The sequence below is a fragment of the Austrofundulus limnaeus genome, unplaced genomic scaffold (assembly GCF_001266775.1).
Source record: "Austrofundulus limnaeus strain Quisiro unplaced genomic scaffold, Austrofundulus_limnaeus-1.0 Scaffold1449, whole genome shotgun sequence".
Classification (NCBI taxonomy): Eukaryota; Metazoa; Chordata; class Actinopteri; order Cyprinodontiformes; family Rivulidae; genus Austrofundulus; species Austrofundulus limnaeus.
This window is the reverse complement of record NW_013953851.1, coordinates 70,992-72,840: the sequence shown is the minus strand read 5'-3', so window position 1 is coordinate 72,840 and position 1,849 is coordinate 70,992. Positions and strand designations below refer to the sequence as shown.

At 41.1% G+C, this 1,849-nt stretch overlaps 1 protein-coding gene across 1 annotated transcript in view; it reads right to left on the bottom strand.

The window, feature by feature from the left end:
* Positions 1 to 450: 450 nt before the first annotated feature.
* LOC106535440 (SH3 and multiple ankyrin repeat domains protein 3) overlaps positions 451 to 1,849 on the bottom strand; it is a gene marked incomplete at both ends in the record, with an annotated part of 68,084 nt that continues 66,685 nt past the window's right edge. The window contains 1 exon segment of the mRNA XM_014032441.1: positions 451 to 590. Within this exon segment, the coding sequence (XP_013887895.1) occupies positions 451 to 590 (140 nt within the window).

The window sequence follows — 1,849 nt, the reverse complement described above, 5'->3', positions numbered from 1 at the left end:
CTGGAACCGGACTGGAACGTCAGTGGAAAAGCACCCTAACACACATCATGTGTGTTGTGATTCATTGACAGCCACACTTTATATTTGAGAATAAATAATAAATCATTTTTTATATTTTATTCAGCACAGTTTATGTTTGAGTTTAAATCATTTGAAGACAGAAAAAAGGATGAAAGCTGAAACAGCTGAATGAAGGTTTAAACTTTAAACAAACGAACACAACAGGCTGTTCTGGTCGAACATGGAGATGTTTGTCAGGATCTAATGCCTGAATRCAGGATGACGTACGTGTTGAGAACAACTCTCAGCTACTACCACACTAATGAATTAAAAGGTGGTTTTATTGGCTGAGCTGTGGCAGCGTCTAAATGTGGTTAAACAGTTTTCATTAAAACACTCGACTGAAGCAACGTTAACGTCTCGTTTAAAGAAAAACGTCCTCAGACTGACCTTTGACCCGGTCTCCTTTGTACAGGTTGATCTCTCCCTCAGCCTGGACGGTGTAAGGTCGGACCACCACAAAATGCCTTCCTGGAACAGCGCTGTACAGCTTCCTCCTGGTGCCGACCGCCTCGCTGTGGCCACTGGGACTGAGGAGAGAAGAGGTCCGGTTTAACATCAGAACCTGCTCCAGTTCAACCAGAGTCTGAGCCCAGGATGACCAGTGCCCGGGTCATTTTTACTTTATTTRTGCTGGTTATTGAACTGCATTCATCCTGTCTGATCATCGTTAGTTCATCAATCCTGTCAAAACAAACTCTGATTTATCTCTTTAAACTATGCTGGAATAAGAAAACCTGAACTGTTGTGGGATTAAAGCAAAGAATCTGCTGGATTAAAGACATCAGGAACAGAGTTCAGTGGAACATTAAACCCAGGAACAGGGAGGAGGCAAACCCAGGTCCAAACAGCTGGTTCTGACCCGCAGACACCCCAACAGCAGCCTGGACCTCACAGCCGTTACATCTGATAACAAAATGATCAACCAATCACTGTGCAGCTGGTCAGAGCTGAGGCCTCACAACAGGAAACATGATGGAACAGCGCCACCCAGTGGTCAAACTGAGAACAACACTCACTGAAAAAAAACAACTCCAGTAAAACCCACGACCACAGCAAAAGAACAGTTTCATTACSAGTTAAATCAAATGAATTCAAAGTTAATGTAATCATCAGAGCATTGTTTTTACTTTGATCTCAGTTTAACCTGCAACAAAAACACAAACTGTTAAATACAGACCAGCCCAACTTCAGAGATTGGGATTAAAATCTGCCTTGTTGAGAAATAACAGAAACCTGACCATGTTGTGTAATAATTGTGAGATGTGTAACTGTAGCTGTCACCACCTCAACATGAAGCTCCACATTTGTAAAAATGAGTTACAGCTGTTTTTGTGCTCCAAGTTCATCAGTTGTAAATTTCAGGAACTAGAGAAGGCTGATGAACACAAGGAGCAGTTTCACAAAAACACAGACTTAATTTCAAAATAAAAGTCAGTTTGAGAGATCCACTGAAATCCATCCAGTGGGTTATTTTGCTAACAGAGTTGATACCAGCAGAACTTTGTGTAGTGTGCTGATGCTCTACGAATTCCTGTCTTCAAATCTGTAAATCAGAAGAGTTTCAGACATTTCTGTGCTTCCTGAGGTCAGCGGCCATCTTGAATCTGAGACTCTAAAAAAGTTCATCAGTTACAAGTTTATAACCAGTTTCAGTCCAGAGCTTTATGAGATATTTTACTAACAGACAGTTTTAAAAACATACTTTTAGCACAATCCATGGTCAGAGTATGACTCTCAGCTACTACCAAACTTCAGGTCAGTTTCTTTAAAACTGACTGTTTGAACC